General features: G+C 43.5%; 1 protein-coding gene across 4 annotated transcripts in view; it reads right to left on the bottom strand.

The window, feature by feature from the left end:
• Positions 1 to 13,793, bottom strand: part of HNRNPD (heterogeneous nuclear ribonucleoprotein D) — a 30,482-nt gene that overhangs the window by 4,050 nt on the left and 12,639 nt on the right. For all 4 annotated transcript variants that reach the window (XR_012903983.2, XM_075929477.2, XM_075929476.2 and 1 more), the window contains 5 exons: positions 12,909 to 13,077; positions 8,615 to 8,776; positions 5,472 to 5,603; positions 3,378 to 3,477; positions 3,141 to 3,287 (listed from right to left, as the gene is read on the bottom strand). Coding sequence is in view for 3 of the 4 variants with exons in the window: in XM_075929477.2 (XP_075785592.2) it covers positions 3,141 to 3,287; positions 3,378 to 3,477; positions 5,472 to 5,603; positions 8,615 to 8,776; positions 12,909 to 13,077 (710 nt within the window). In the remaining variant the exon portion in view is untranslated. The remainder of the gene's footprint in view (positions 1 to 3,140; positions 3,288 to 3,377; positions 3,478 to 5,471; positions 5,604 to 8,614; positions 8,777 to 12,908; positions 13,078 to 13,793) is intronic.

Raw genomic sequence — 13,793 nt, 5'->3', positions numbered from 1 at the left:
TATGCCCTAGCATCCATGGCTAGCATGGAGGGCGCAGGGTCAGGCATGAAGCTGGGATTGGAGCTTGCTGACCATAGTTCAAGGCGGAACCGTCACCAATGCACTAGGCTTTCCAGGAAGTAATTTAAATGGATATATGCTTGAAAGAGGCTTGAGCAAAAGGCCCATTAGCTTCATTAGAACAAGATTTAAGATCCTTGAGGGCTCTGTAACGGGGAAAGAAAGGATGCATGCATTTATCATGTCCTTAAAAAACCTGGAGACTGAAGGGTATCTCCTTAATACAAAAGGGGCAGTTGACTGAAGCCCACAGATAAGATTTAAAAAGGCAATCCTGACAAAGGGTTAGATGGTGGGGAGAAAGAGGGAGGAGAAGACATGGAAAATTACAATAGGGTCACAGGAAGAAGAGGGAAATCAGTGGGGGACTCTGCTCATTGTATTAGATATCGATACACAAATGCAAGTAGTCAATAAGAATAAAGAAGCAGCAGTATAAACATAAGCTAAATTACTCAACTGGCATTAGAGAAACTTGGTGGGATAAATCTTATGACAGGAATACTGTTACAGAGGAGTATAGCTTGATCAAGAACAGACAGAAAAAGGGAAGAGGCATTGTATTATATACCAGAACATATACATTTGACCTGGGGCCCAAAAGGAAGTGAGAGGCAAACCAATTGAGAGTCTCAGAATAAAAATATAAAGGGGGGCGGAAAGAGGAAATAGCTATCAACGATAGACCACCAAATTAGGAAAAGGAGGGGAATGAGGCATTTCAAGAACAGAAATACCAAAACAGAAGACTTGCTAGCAATGGGGGACTAACTACCCAGACCATTAATGAAAAAGCAACACACAATTCCCAGTACTTTCTTGTAATGTATTGGGGACACCTTTTTGTTTCAGAAAGAGCGAAGGAAACAGACATGTTAGACTTGATTGTGACCAACAGGGAAGAACAGGTTGCAAATCTGAACATGGAAGACAGTTTGGATGAAAGTGATGATGAAATGACAGATTTCATAATTCTAAGAAATGGCAGAAGTGAGCACAACAGAAGAAAGACAATGGATGTCAAAAAAGCATGCTAACACACCATAAACTTCGCTCTTCTCATAGTTAGAATTAGAAACTTTTGTCTAATTTCAAGCCTAAATGTACTGATGGACAGTTTATCCCCATTTGTTCTTTTGAGGGAAAGCAAACATTGGGGTGGCTAGTGGAGTCAACAGTGGACCCCATTCCAACATAGATGAAAACAGCTATTGGTATTTGGACTCCTTGCAATTTAGATTAATTGATGCTAGAGCATCCAACTCAGAGGAATAGGCAGAAGTAGTGACAGTGATGCTCAGCAACCTTCCAGGGACTCATGGGTCAGGGTACAAAAAAGACCACCCTGGCAATTGTGCCAAGCATCGTACAGGTACTGAGGTTTTCATCTCTGCAACAGTGACAATGCTACTGAGGTTTGGCAGGAGGTTCTGATCTTCTCTTTGATACCTCTTTGGGTCTATTTAATGCAGAATGAGGGATTTGTTCCCAGTAGAGCACAGAGGAGATTAAAACCTTGAATCTATGGTAGAAAGTGGCATTAAGGATGGAATGCCACAGTGCATCTTGGATCCAATGGCTGAAGATCTCAGCACTAAGACTAGTCGCAATGTCCTACATAGACCCATCAAGGTATCAGGCTATAGGTAGCAAGAAGCCAGGTGTGTCTGAACCCTCACATTTCCTGCATCTGATGCAGAAAGTGACTGTGCAGCAGATCATACTCTGGCTTTCCCAAATGGGTTTCACTCATGCATAGAAGGTGCCAAAAGTGGGTACAAGTCTTAAAGCCCTGTGGGGATTAGGGCCCAGCAGTTCTGATAAAGGATAAGGAAAGGGTCATCTATTCTGAACTATCCTATATAACACTAAAAGCTAATAAAGAAAGATTGAGGGTAGGCAAAGGGATGATTTAGTTTAGTGTAAGGACACAAAAGCAGGTTCCATTTGCTCTCTGTGGTGACAGATTATCGAGGCAATTAAGAAATATATAAGATAGGGCAAATTCTCTTGTGAATCTCCTGATGGGCACAGTTTTCCAAGGCACTGTCACAGCTCACTGCCAAAATGTGGCTTGGCTTGTTTACCTTAACCAAAAGAAGGCTGAGGGGGGACATGATTGCTCTCTTTAAATATATCAGAGGGATAAATACCAGGGAGGGAGAGGAATTATTTAAGATCAGTCTCAATGTAGACACAAGAACAAATGGATATAAACTGGCTATCAGGAAGTTTAGACTCGAAATTAGATGAAGGTTTCTAACCATTAGAGGAGTGAAGTTCTGGAACAGCCTTCCAAGGGAAGTAGTGGGAGCAAAAGACCTATCTGGCTTCAAGATTAAGCTAGATAGGTTTATGAAGGGGATGGTTTGATGGGATAACATGATCTTGGCAACTAATTGATCTTTCACTATTGGTGGTAAATAGGCCAATGGAGGGATGATAGGAGTTACTATAGAGAACTTTGAGTGTCTGGCTGGTGAGTCTTGCCCACATGCTCGGGGTTTAGCTGATCGCCATATTTGGGGTTGGGAAGGAATTTTCCTCCAGGGTAGATTGGCTGAGACCCTGGAGGTTTTTCGCCTTCCTCTGTAGCATGGGGTACAGATCACTTGCTGGAGGATTCTCTGCATCTTGGGGTCTTCAAACCATTATTTGAGGACTTCAATATCTGAGATATAAGTGAGAGGATTATTCCAGGAGTGGGTGGGTGAGATTCTGTGGCCTGTGTTGTGCAGGGGGTCAGATTAGATGATCATAATGGTTCTTTCTGACCTTAAAGTCTATGAGTCTATAAGTGGGAATATACATAAGTCCTCTAAAAGAAGGGACAGTCATTAAAAAAGCCTACAGGTCCCATATGGTCCATCAAGCTCAAGCCAAAAACAGGTTTCTATGAGAACTTGGGAGTGATCATAGGTATGGATTTTTTTTTTATTCTGGCTTCCAAGAAATTAAAGACACTAAACATGATTTAAAATACCTCTTTAGGGTGCTTGCAGTCATCTGACATCTGTTTTAAACTTGTAGAGTGAGAAGGGAAGTCAGATAACATGTTCTATAGAAAGCTCAGTACTTACTGCTATAGTCACCATATCCATAGTAGTTGTTGTAACCAGTGTAGTCATATCCTCCATAGCCACCGTACCCTGGGCTGTTGTAGCCATAGTTGCCATATCCCTGATTCCAGTAGTTACTATATCCCTGGTTCCAGTTTTGACTGGGGCCTGAAGCAGAGTAGTAAATTGACAAAATTAGAAAGCTGAAAGAATATAGCCACCTCTCTAAAATTAATAAAAAGTTGAGCAAGAGCTTACCACCACCTCTTCCACGAGCTCTTCCAACAAATCCTCCTCTACTTCCCCATTGCTGTTGCTGCTGATACTGTTCCTTTGACATTGCTACTTTTATTTCACACTGGAAGATCAAAAATTAAAATCAAACCTAACTTAAAAGAGCAGCGTTCAAAGTAATTTATAGCTTACTGACTATAAGTTAGTACTTTAGTTAATAGAGGAGCACAGAATTAAAACTGGTCACAGTGGAGACTTAGGAAAAATAACAAATAACTTCAACCTAAAATTCATCTTTAGAAGTGGGTTGTGCCCATGAAAGCTCATGATACCATCTACTTTTTTTTGTTAGTTTTTAAGGTGCTGCAGGACTCTTCATTGTTTTTAAAGGTTTTTCAACCTAAAAACAGTTACCTACTCTATTTCACAGTGTGTGAAAATTCAGTGACAAACTGTTTCCAGCATTTCTGGGGTAGACACTAATTCTTAAAAGAAATGCTGAAATTAAACTTTGTTCCCCCATCCTTCATTTTTCATCTGAATGACAAACTATAGCTTTAGAAAGTTTGGACCAGATTTGAATTACGAAAGAATCACTAGTTTTCCTCGGTTATATTTTGAATGTTCAACTCAGCTGCCAGCATATAAACAGCTATGTAAAACTTTAGCTTTGATTTTATATTATTTTTGCTATTGGCTGTACTTACACAAGGTGATGAAACATCTGAACTATATATTCCTCAACTATCCAGGATCCAATAGAAAGCAAGTTTCCATTTTGTTTTAGTACTAATTTAAGACAATTTTTACTGATTTACACCTTACTTGAGTATTGACTAACAAGAAAGCATTTTCCAGTGATTGAATAGTTAAGCTAGGATGCAAGCACAGGTTGGACCTCCCTGGTCTGGCACCTTTTGGCTCTAATCAGTCCTAGATGAGGGATTTTGCCCGACCACAGGAAATCATTTTGGACCCCCTGCCACCAGCCCCCGTACTCCCAGCCGAGGCCTACTGGCTGCTTCCCTACCTGCACGCTGGGGCTCCCAGTCCCAGGGGTCCCTGCTGCTGGCACTCCACTGGGGCTCTCTGGTCTAGAAACATCTGTGCCAGACCACAGATGTTGATGGGCCAGACTCTCCCAATTTAGAGAGTTTCAACCCACAGAACATTGATTCCAAGAAACCACACTTTCCAAAATTATACATAAAGTATATATGGGAGAAGAGTACAGAGAAGTGGAGGGGAGAGATTTCTGGGTTTCTGAAGGAAGCTGTAGAGGGCCCTGAGGGAGGTGGCAACTTGGGAGGAAGACGACAAGAGGTAAGTCTAACCCAGAGGAGGAGGATGGTAGGGAAGTTTGGTGCACTGAGTCCTACCAGTGGAAATTCAGGGCTTTGGGGATAAGCGAGTATGTAGTTGCCAGACCTCTGAATGAGAAAGGATGATAAAGTGCCTAAGGCCACAACCTCTTGTTGGAAGCTAGACTGCCATAGAATGCTAGAGTCTCTTTTGCAGAGGAAGGCATGTACAGTGTTTCCCAACATGCCTCAGAAACCGAGGTACAGGCATTCCCCGAGTTACGTGGATCCGACTTATGTCGGATCCGCAGTTACGAACGGGGATTTTCTCTCCTCCGGGGCGAGAAAAGCTGCTCCCCGTCTCCCTGGTCTGCTGTGGGGGGGATGCAGCTAGTGCTCTGCCCCGGGCTTCCTGGAATCAGCTGCTGATCAGTTTCAGCAGCAGCTGACTTGGGGACGCCTGGGGTTCTTAAGTTGAATCTGTATGTAAGTCGGAACTGGTGTCCAGATTCAGCCGCTGTCGAAACTGATCAGTTTCAGCAGTGGCTGAATATGGATGCCAGTTCCGACTTACATACAGATTCAACTTAAGAACAAACCTACAGTCCCTATCTTGTACGTAACCTGGGGACTGCCTGTATACTTGGTGCCTGTATAAGGCAAACATTAATGAGCTAAAACTCTATCTTAAAACTACATTTCCATTTATTTCCACACATAAAATGGAGGCAGCTCTTAAAGTATTCAACACAGAGAAAGTTATTTGCTCTTTTACCACAACCAATTCAAAGTTTCTCTATTAAGATTTTTAACATACTTTACTAAGACCGACGTTGTGGTACTTTTTTTCCATTATTTTCTTCACTGGTTCCTCATCCTTGAAAGTAATAAAGCAGAACCCACGCCTTTTGTTGGTTTTGTTGTCCATAGGGAGTTCTATAGATTCCACCTGGTGAAAACAAGTCAGTATATTTCAATGTCATTCTTATCAAACAACTCTCCATACTTTACTAAGTTTAAATACAAATAATCACACACCGTTACATCTGTATAGCTCATTAGTTAACTGAACCTATTTAACCTTTAGCTGATATATGCAGGTAGCAAGTTTCCATGCAAAGGCATTTTGATATATGTCATGTTCACATACAAATGTTTAGTTTACAAGCTTTACATGTTATATAAAGTCTTGAATAATGACATCAGCAAGATTTGCTTCACAGTATTTTTCAGTTACTAGGGAAGTAATGGTGTAGTCCAGGAGTGGCCAACCCATTTAATAAAGAGAGCCAAAACAGCGGCGGAAAAAATGTGAACAGCTGCACCAGAGTTGTCAAGCAAACAAACAAACCCCAGAACAGAATTGTCGAGCAAAACAAAACAAAAAAAAAAATTAAAAAAATTTTTAAAAGGAGGCTGCCCCTTTAAGACGGCTCCCCCATCTTGGGCGCCATTTTTAAAACCCCACAGCTCCGACCTGGTAAGCACAGGGAAGCCAGGGGCTGGGGCGGAGCTGGCGGGGGGGCTGCCCTTTGGGGAGGGGGGGGGCAAGAGCCGCATGTGGCTCATGGCTGGTGTAGTCAATTAACCAATTAATTGATAAGCTAAAGCTTATAGGTTAATGATATAGACTACACGCATTTCTCTCTCCCTCCCCGCTGCCAGTAAATTTTTCAGCAAGCAGTCCCTCTCAGTCCTGGCTCACACTGGGTCCAGGACCTACTCCTGCTGTGGTTCTGCATTTGAAGTGTATTAGGAGCCACCCGGGGGGCAGGCAGCCCAGCTCAGTTCCAGCTCGCATCAGGTTCAGGAGCTCAGACATCCCCTAGACAAGGGCTGCTGCCACCCCATGCTGCTGTCTCTTTATCAGAGGCAGCAGCAGTGGGCGATAGGGAGCTGATTTTTAAACGCTCCCCTTGCGAGCCAGTTCCCACCTGACACCCCATGTTGCTGCCTCTGTTACAGAGGCAGCAGCATGGAGTGGCAGAGGGTTCCACAGGAGTGAGGTCGGAGTGCACTGGCTGCCAGCCCCGCCCCCGGGGACTATAGAATAGTTGAGTAACCAATAAGAATTCATGAGGTTAATCAACTATTCAATTAACCATTATTTAACATCCCTACCAGTTAATACTCAGTATTATTGACAAAGCATTCAAATTCATAGCAATTCCTCATGACAAAGGGAAACATTCCTACTCCTCCTAAGGGAATTGTGTAAAAAAAAATTCTGCACATTTTGTAAATACATAAATTTGGAGGCTTCAGCATGACAGTCGGGAGCAGTGGTTGCACGGACATGGGAGATCACCCCTGTGGACAGGAAGTTGGGAGTAAAGCTGCACCAGACTCTGCCAGTGCAAGCACCCCCAGCGCCACTCTGCTCTGTGGCTTCCTTGTTATTCTCTGTGGGGAAGCAAAGAAATCTGCAGGGAAGAAGGGATTTGGCATGGGACTTAGCTCAACAGTGACACTGATTTACCCTTTCAAAGATATTTGCATGACTACAGTATACATACACAACATTTTAACTGATCTCTATACATATTCCTAAGTTCATCTTAAATATAAATGTGTTAAATATTTCTTATTTCCGTAATATGTAGTTCCAGTGTGTTGGCTCCTACATTACCTATCCTGGCACAAACTATATTGAAAGACAACAATTTTGGAACTACATATTACAGATATATGTAATGGGTTTAAGAACCTGACTGCAAATACACTAACATAAGTAAAGGAATGTATAACATATCTCCTTACCCTAGTTATAAAGTAGATTCCAATTTAATGAAGACCAGTTAAGGTTAGCAGTACATTACAAAGTGGAACTACATTTCTAATTCCGGAATTTGAGGGAACAATGCCCCCCAACCAGTAGAAGACAACCAGTCTGCGACCAGGATTTTTGACTGTTGTGTTGACATGAGCTGAAAGGTTCACGTTAGCAAGATTTGCCAGGTCAGTGGGGAAACAGGAAGCCATTTAATCTAGGTTTATAGAATTTATGACGATTTACCAGCCCAAGCACTAAAACTATTTATTGCCTACATCTATTATATTTTAGACAGTTTGTGTATAAGAATCTCTCTGTATGTCTGTCCGTGAGTCCGTTTGTTCAAGAACTCCTCTAAACCAGGAATGGGTAGCTTTTTTGGGTCAGGTTCTGCTGACCGACAGAAAAATCAGTCAGGAGCTGCAGGGAGGATGGGCTAGAGTGCCAACACAAGTTCCCTAAGCCTTGGGGGCCAGATGCAGGCAACCCAGGGGCTACATCCAGCCCCTGGGCCTTACGTTCCCCACTCCTGCTCTAAACGATAAGAGCTAAGACCACCAAATTTGCTATGCAGCTTCCTCTTATCTGAACTTAAAGCAAGATCAGGGTTTGGTTTTGCCAGGACAATGGGATATGTCTGGAATTAGATTGTTTCTCATAAATGGAAAGAAAAGTATCTGGTAAGAGGGACAGTTATACTGCAGAATGACCACAGGGGGCAGCAAAGGGCCAGAGATGGGGACCAGGACAGCTATAACCCTGTACCCCAAGGGGGCGGGGTAGAGAAAGGGAAAGCTATTTACTATATATTTCAGAAAGTTTATATGTGGGTCTATCTCCCAAAAGGGAACAATGTTTTAAATGGGGGGGAGAGGGGGAGGAACCAACTTATCTGAGTTAAGGACCCGAGCAACGCTGGTTAAATTTAGTTTACTATGAAGATAAAGTGAGAAAATAAAATACAAGTGTTTTACTCCCTTTTTTCAAGGCAAGCCTGAACTGCTTTCAAAACCAATACTGAATACTCACTTAGTCTAGAAAATTTCAAAATATACATTAGCACAACAAATGATGTTAAGCCCCAATATTCTAAAAACATGTTAAAACAGCATCACTGCAAAAATTAGAATGCTTCAATGTCAGACCTATTCAAAATAGAAGTTGATGAAACAGCTTGTGTCACATACCTCACCAAAACCTCCAAAATACTCCCTTATTTTCTCCTCGGGTGTATCTGGAGATAGTCCACCAACAAAAATCTTTTTGACAGGTTCTTTTGTTTTCATAGCTTTAGCTCTTTTTGGATCAATCACTTTTCCATTCAGTTTATGTTCTTTTTGGTCCATGACCTATATAATTTGAAGTTAAAAAAATTTTTTTGACTTAAAACTTTACCAAAAATTGCAGTAAAGTATAATGCCAAAGATACAGCGTTAACTAGAGATGGGCATAAACTGTGCACTTTTACAGATGCATAACAAAGTACTATGGCTCCAAAATACATGACTGTTTCCTCCCCAAACCCTTCATTTAAGCACTTATCACTCTGGAGCCAAGTGCCATAAAAGGAAATTAAGGGACACAGTATTCAAAAGCGGTACTCTTAAAAGAAAGCCTGAAAAAGATCAAATCACTTTCTACTAGGAATGTAAAATTTCAATTAATTGGCTAATCAAATAGTTGATGCAATTTGCATCGACTATTCAATTAGTCGATAAGGGCACTTCGGCCCCAGGGCTGTTGCTACACTTCACATGTTAAAGCACTGTGGGGAACACGGGGCCAGCGGGGGACTCAAGTAGTCCCCCACTGGCCAGATGCTCCCCACAGCATTTCAAAGCAGCAGCGCTGCATGGAGCCCACGGTCAGCGGGGGGAGTCCCCAGCTGACCCCAGGCTTCATGGGCACTGACACTGAAATGCTGCATGCAGACTGGGGCCAGTTGGAGACTCCCAGCTGGCCCTGGGCTGCTCGCCGCATTTCAAAGTGGCAGCACCACCTGGAGACTGGGCTCTGGCCCTGGGCTCCATGCCATGCTGCCACTTTGAAGCACCCTCTCTTCTTCACCCACCCCTTTGATGCCTTTCTGATAGAAGCAGCAAGGGGAGGAAGCGAACGGTTGCCTAGCATGTCAACTGTCGTATAAGCATTTGCTGAACTACCATCTGTTTAAACCACCTAAGCTTTGTTCCTCTTACTGAGCAAATAGTTCCACAATACTGGATATCCATAGCCCTTTGTTTTATATTTGATCAATTTCTGGGAAATTTTAAACTTATTAATTGACTTCAATTTTTTGAGACAATATGGGGGTTAACATTGTGGAACCAGGCGAGAGAACAAGTAGAGAAAACAAAGATTAACTGAAAGTGTAAAAGCAGTATAATACTGCCGTTTATTTCAGGAACTGTTAACAGTATATACACATAAGCAAGCGCGTATATCTTCCATTACATTAAATTACATTGCCTTAACAGAGACTCGCAATTAGACTTAAGACTAATTTATTATCATTTGCCGTGTTGTTCTAGCCATGTTAGTAATTCTCTTTAATATCATGGGACTAACGTACCAAGAAGCTCAAATACTCGTCTCTTTAACCAGCAGAGGTTGGTCCAATAAAATATGTTACTTCTCTGCCTTGGCTTTAACATATTAATAACAAACACATCTACCTAACAATGTATTGGATTTTTTTTAACAGTCCTATTTCTGAATGGCCCAATATTCAGGTGAAAATTGGTATAAAACAAATAATTTTTGTAAAACTCAGGATTTTTTTGGTAAAAAGCAAAAATGAAGAGTCTTATGGATATAGAAGGTTTCTCAACAGCATTTACTATTGTAGCATCTGAAGCCTTATCTAAACCATAAAATGTCAAGCTAACTTGAGTTAGCATATGGCCATCACAGTGATTAATTTGCTTCTATGCACGCACACACTTGGCTCCTTGTGTCAGTGGTGCATCCCCTCACCAGAAGCACTTCTGTTAATTTCAGGATGGGGCACTGTGGGATGGCTTCTTAAAGGCAGTAAAGCTGAGGTAAGCAAAGTAGAGTCTATACTGAACTGCATCAACTTAACTACGTCAACTGACTCTACACTGCTCGAGTGTTACTAAATCTGCCTACAGAGGCACTTTTGGTAGAGGCTAAATAGAAATGAAGATACTTCCACAGTTAGGTTGATGCAAAGCAGATTACATCAGCCTACCCTGTAGTGTAACAAAGACTATGACTTGACATCAGTATTTCCTGTAATTTGTTATGCCCAGGGCTTGACAAATCACTGGATCTACTTGCCTGTGGCAAGCAGATTTCAGCCGGTTGCCCTGTTCACCAGAGGCGTGTGCATGCGCAATGCGGGTCTGGCGCATGCACAGTGCAGGGCTGGCGAGTAGATCTCGCCGCCATTTGTCAGGCCCTGGTTATGCCTATGTGCGGAATGACTAATTGTGTGCACTCATATGGAGGTGATATATCAAATAGCAAAAGTCATTTTGCACACGGACAGAGTATGGCTGGGATGCAGCCAACAGATTGGGGTTCCAGTCTGGGGCAGGATGCAGGGGAGAGGTGACAGCTCTAAATGAGGGTGAGGATTCTGGAGTGGGGCTTGGGATGAAGGGTTTGGAGTAGGGATGTAAATGATTAGTCACTTTCAACCCCCACTTGCAGCAAGGGGGGAGCAGGAGCCAGTGCTGGGGGGAAGCCAGCTTAAAAGCCAGTTCCCTCCAGCACCATCTCTGCGGGGGGCACGGGAGACAGGCCTAGTGGGGGACCAGGCACAAGCCGGGAATCAGCAGTCCCGGCTCACACCTGGTCCCCCTGCTGCACTTTAGCTTTTTAAATGTATTAAGAGCCTGGTGCTCTTAATATGATTAAAAAGCACAAGCGCAGAGGGGAAAAATCAGGTGCAAGCCAGGAATCAGCTGTCCTGGCTTACACCCAGTCCCCCCCACTTGTGCTTTAGGATCTTAATACGTTTAAAAGGCTAATATCTCTTAGTACAAGAGGAAGAGCTTTAAAAGGCAGAGTTGCAGCAGGATTAGCTCCCAGGGCCAGGCACTAATCCTGCTGTAGCTCTGTACTCCCCCCACTTGTCTAATTGACTAATCAATGGAAATTCCATCGACCAGTTGATTAAATGGTATTTAACATTCCTAGTTTGGAGCCCCCTCCTGTGCTCCAAACTGGGGGAGTGGGGTGAAGGGATTCGGAATTTGGGAGGGGGCTGTGAGCTGAGGCAAGGGTTCGGGGTGGAGGACGGGGTGAGGGCTTTAGGGTGGACCCCTTGATGAGGGGTTTGGGACACAAGAAGGGGTGCCAGGTTGGGGAATGGGCTCAGAGCTGGTGCCTGGGGTGCAGGAAGGGGTACAGGCTTTTGGTGGGCATTGGGGTACAGGATGTGGTTCCAGTTTGCGGGGGGGGGGATAAGGGTGGAGTGGGCTTGGGCTTACCTTGGTGACTCCTAGTCAGTGGCATTAAGGCAGGCTGTCTAGTGCCTGCCTGTCCCGGGCACTGCACTGCACCCTGAAAGCGGCCAGTAGGTCTGACAAAGGGGGGCACACATGAGGCTCCATGCTGTGTTGCTCTTACCCACAAGCACTGCCTCCAAGTTCCCCCTGGCCAAGGAGAGTGTGGAGCCAGTGCTCAGAGCTGAGGAGGCAGCACATGGTGTCCTGTGGTCCCCTGGCTAGAAGCCAGAGCTGCAGCAGCTCTGTGCTGGGACTGGGGCACCTCTGCCCTGGCCACAACAGCTCTGTGCTGTGACCCACGGAGAGGGGCTCCTCTCCCCAGCCATGGCAGCTTTGGGTAGAGGTGTCTCTCCCCTCTCCATCTCCGAGCCCTTACGTGGAGCTTAGTAGCCCTTGCAAGGGCTCAAAGGGAATCTGTGAAGCCGCGCAACTTAAAGGGAACTTAACCTAACATGCTGAGAGCCATTCCCTTAAAGTGAAGGACATGAGACCATGCTTCAAGAGATGCTGTTCACTGTGCATTAGACAGGTCAGTTACAGGGTTGAAGTAAAAGCATTTCAATGTAACAATATTGCTTTTCAAAGATGTATCTTATAGACCAGGGATGGGCAATAACACAAAGGCTACCGCCGGGGTTAGCTCCGGTGTGTGGCCACCACTATATTTTACCTGTATGGCCGCAGGTACTGGCGATCGCAGCTCCCAGCCAATGGAGCGGCAGGAAGCAGCACAGAATACTGTTTCACACATCTCCCACTGGCCGGGAACAACCATCTGGGGCCAAAGGGAGCTGCAACTGTCAGTACCTGCAGCCATGCACATAAATATAGTGGTGGGGGTCCACTCAGAGCTAACCCTGTGGACCAGATCTGGTCTGCCGGCCAGGATTTGGCCATCCCTGTTACAGATTATGTAGACTAGACACACGCATGAGCCTTATTTTAATGAGTTTCTGTACTGTTAATTTAAAGGTTAATGAATTAGATTAGAGAATAACACTACCTTATCTACACTCTCAGACTCTTTAAAAAGCACAAAGCCAAAACCCCTTGATCGCCCTGTGATAGGATCTAACTTCAGAGTGCAGTCTACAACTTCACCAAATTTAGAGAAGTAGTCCTTCAGATCTTTCTTTGTAGTGTCCCAGCTAAGGCCTCCAATGAACATTTTCCTGTAAAGACAAGATTATTAATTTGTTAATGTCTGTTCTAAAATTTGACATACAGGATTTTTTTTTTCATAGAGCTCATTTTTCCACTTAGGGAACTTTGGTAGGATACTACCAGAAATACTACTTTATACATCTGATCATCCTTCTACATTTCAGAAAGTGGCCCCTCAGATTTTTCTGGATAGATCTGCACTTGTGGCTAGTCTACGTAAAAGTGATATTTTGAGTTCCATATGTGTGTCCCAGTCATGTATTTACTTTACAAATAAGACTTAAGCTACCAGCCCTACAAATTCAACGTGGGGGCTGAAAAGACTAGGCGGATTTTTTTTTCTACTTCCCACCACCACCACCACCACTTAAATCCTTCAATAGTGTTCTGTTCTCAGCTGCACTTACAGTCTCACAGGGGATCAGATGTTAATTAAGTTATTATTACAGTACATAGTTAATTTTCAAAATAAATGCACAAAGGAGAGATTATCCACTTAGCTGTATACACCAGTCTGGACTGAACACGCAAAAATATGTCTAACTTGCCAAGATCCTAGACCAAAAAAAACCTCTACCAAGTTGGGGTCAGATTACTCTACCCAAATGGAAGGGAAGTAACCAATACTGGAACATGACTCAAGTTACATGCTCAGACCAAGACCAATACTGAACATATAGAATTATATAAGGATGAGACCATGTGTTTTTCCAAAGTGACCAAA

Source organism: Pelodiscus sinensis, chromosome 4, assembly GCF_052426305.1.
Source record: "Pelodiscus sinensis isolate ZL-2025 chromosome 4, ASM5242630v1, whole genome shotgun sequence".
In the NCBI taxonomy this organism is placed as follows: Eukaryota; Metazoa; Chordata; order Testudines; family Trionychidae; genus Pelodiscus; species Pelodiscus sinensis.
Note: the sequence above shows the minus strand (reverse complement) of the source record. Positions and strands in the feature narration are given on the sequence as shown.